At 46.8% G+C, this 2,586-nt stretch overlaps 1 protein-coding gene across 1 annotated transcript; it reads left to right on the forward strand.

Annotated features, from left to right (window-relative positions):
- Positions 1-831: 831 nt before the first annotated feature.
- Positions 832-2,343, forward strand: LOC149196132 (methyltransferase FGSG_00040-like). Its single transcript, XM_089408184.1, has one exon. The coding sequence runs from the start codon at positions 832-834 to the stop codon at positions 2,341-2,343; it is 1,512 nt and encodes a 503-aa protein (XP_089264310.1).
- Positions 2,344-2,586: the final 243 nt, after the last annotated feature.

Consider the following 2,586-nt stretch of genomic DNA (forward strand, 5'->3'; position numbering starts at 1 on the left):
CTGCACCACAGGAAAATTGGAGAACGTGGTAAAGGGGATAGAGGAAAGGAGAAGAAGAAGACGTTAAAAGGATGGAGGATATGTATGGTTTAATGGCGGCCTTCCAGATATTGCAGCAGCGAGCTGCCGTCAAACACGCCTCAGAAAGATTCGATAAGCGAGCCCTCCTCCAGCTTCACGATGATATCGGCCGTCAGCTGAGGTTCCCAGCAGAAGGCACTGTACAGATACGCTCATCCGTCACTAACCCAATTAGCAGCGGTGGCGCAGCTTGTTCGGCTCCGCTGGAAAAGCTGAACCCCATTTCCTTCGACGAGTTGAAGGTCGGGGAGGTCCATCGAGGACGCGTGGTTTATGGGATGTTGTGCGCAGATGCCCACAAGATATGCAGTATCGTGACATTGCTCGAAGACAATAATGGACTAGCCGTCAGGCTGGAAATCTACAGCGTCGCTCCCTCCGGGCGAACGTCAAGAGGCTTGACCCCAAGTGTCACGCCCCCAAGTCTACGGCCAATTTTTTTCACCGTGCCCGGCGGGGTGCGGCACCACCAACGCTCACTTTTTAACAAGTTTACGTTGTGGACTACGCCTCAACCATTATAACTCAACGTTAACTGATATAACCGAGTCTTTAATACAATGTAAACTTCACTTTTAACATGTATTAACTATTATCTCATATCCATATAAATTCCTTAATCTTCATTCTTCAGCATAAATCATTCGTAACATCGAAATAACAATCTGAAACATTCATATAGACCGGGAGGGGCAACTCCCGAATGAGTCTGCCCGCATAAAATATATTATGATAATTTCCAAAATTACAATGCAAGTGTGCCGGGCAAAGTCCGCGGCCACACTTAATCCTTTTTTGACAAACCCGGCAATCTGCCGTGCATACAACTTCTGCGCTATTAACCAAGCGCACCAGCACTTATATAAACCTGCGCAGTTATGCCGTATACCTCTGTCCACGTGTCAATCCCCGGTAGACCTGCGGCATTATGGGGCGGCATGCGAGTGTTTGAAGAAAGCAGACAAGACCAGTCCCGGGCAGAGGGAAATACAAGCGGCGCTAGGTCAGGCCAAGACTTTCTACGCACAAAGCTTGAATGGCAAGTATGACATTTCGGACTATCTGCTCGGACGTCGATCTACTCCTCCGGAAGTCGCTGATTTCGTGGGCTCTGTGGAGATCAAGATGACCGAAGACGGCCGCGGAAAAGGACTCTACGCCACCCGAAAAATAAAGACCGGGCAGCTGTTGCTGGTAAGCAAGGCTGTCGCAGTTGTTTATGAGAGCGCCTTTGCCAACCGTACTACCGCGACTCGAGAAGATCACTTGTCCGCTGTCGTCAGTGCTGTCAGGAAATCACAGAGATTGCTCCGTCAGGTGTATAGTTTACAGGATTCTCCTATGCCTTGCAGCCTGGATGCTCCAGCCATTGATCTGTTTAAAACGGAAAGTCCAGGAGAACAAAATGAAAATTTGCAGGTGGATGTTAACCGCATTCGGAATATTATAAGTCTGAACGCATTCGGTGGAGCCGTACAGATGTTTGCTTCAAAATCAAGAATCTATGAAGCCAATCTCCATCAGCAACACTGTTTTAACGGTCTCTGGCTGCTGCCGTCTTTCATTAACCATTCCTGCTTGCCGAACTCGAGCTGGCTGGAAGTGGGAGGCGCCATGTTTATTCATGCGTCTAAGCCTATCGAGAGAGGAGAAGAGATTACCATTCCTTACCTCGATGTCCTGGTTCCCTTACCGCAGCGCCAAGCCAGGTTCAAGAACTGGGGCTTCATGTGCAAGTGCAGGAGATGTATTCTGGAACACTCTTTCAGGACATCACTGGAGCCTATAATTACCCAAAGATTTGACGAATTGATTTCTGCAAGGTGTCGTCAAAAGCTCTCCGATGTGGATATTCCGGCAGGCGCAGAGTACTTGAACCTTTCTGTAGAGGTAGAGGAGATCATCCGGAGTTACCACGTGTTAAAAACTGAAGAAGAGAGGCTCTGGATTCGTGCATCGTTTGTATGTCCATATCTAGTAGCAGCAACAGAGTCCCGAAACTTCCTTTCCGCCATGTTGAATGGCAGCTTTCCTTCCTGGCACAAAATTATGGAGGCCATTCAAACCACTGCGCCTGGGGACGTCCTAAATCTGGAACTGGCCGCGGGAATGTTCAAGAATTTCAATCTTTTGATGGGGGATGAAAATGAAGCATTTTTAACGCAACAGAAGGCAGTTCAGGCAAGGGAGGCATGCATCCGTGTCTTTGGCAAACACAGTGAAGATGTTCTCAAAGCGTTCGTCCTCAAATATTCCAAGTGAGGCGTATTTTTAGTAGTAGTACCCCTGCCATTATAGTAAAGATCACATTGGACGTGCGCAGACTCCAGAGGCGTATTTGTGTTAAGAATCCGAATTACTTGAAATTATTCCGATATGGCTAGTGTTCACCGATTAATTAGTGGTCATTTTTTATCCGAAAAGTTTTGTATTAAAGTAGGTTTAATTTTAAATATTATAGATAATAATCTAGATTATCTTGATATTGAAATGATTCTTGTAATC

The sequence above is a fragment of the Pinus tabuliformis genome, chromosome 2_2, assembly GCF_031772625.1.
Source record: "Pinus tabuliformis cultivar Carrire ecotype Pingquan chromosome 2_2, CPIR1, whole genome shotgun sequence".
In the NCBI taxonomy this organism is placed as follows: domain Eukaryota; kingdom Viridiplantae; phylum Streptophyta; class Pinopsida; order Pinales; family Pinaceae; genus Pinus; species Pinus tabuliformis.

Excerpts from the sequence above, each read along its gene's own strand:
- LOC149196132 (XM_089408184.1), top strand. The coding sequence starts at position 832 with ATGCAAGTGTGCCGGGCAAAGTCCGCGGCCACACTTAATCCTTTTTTG.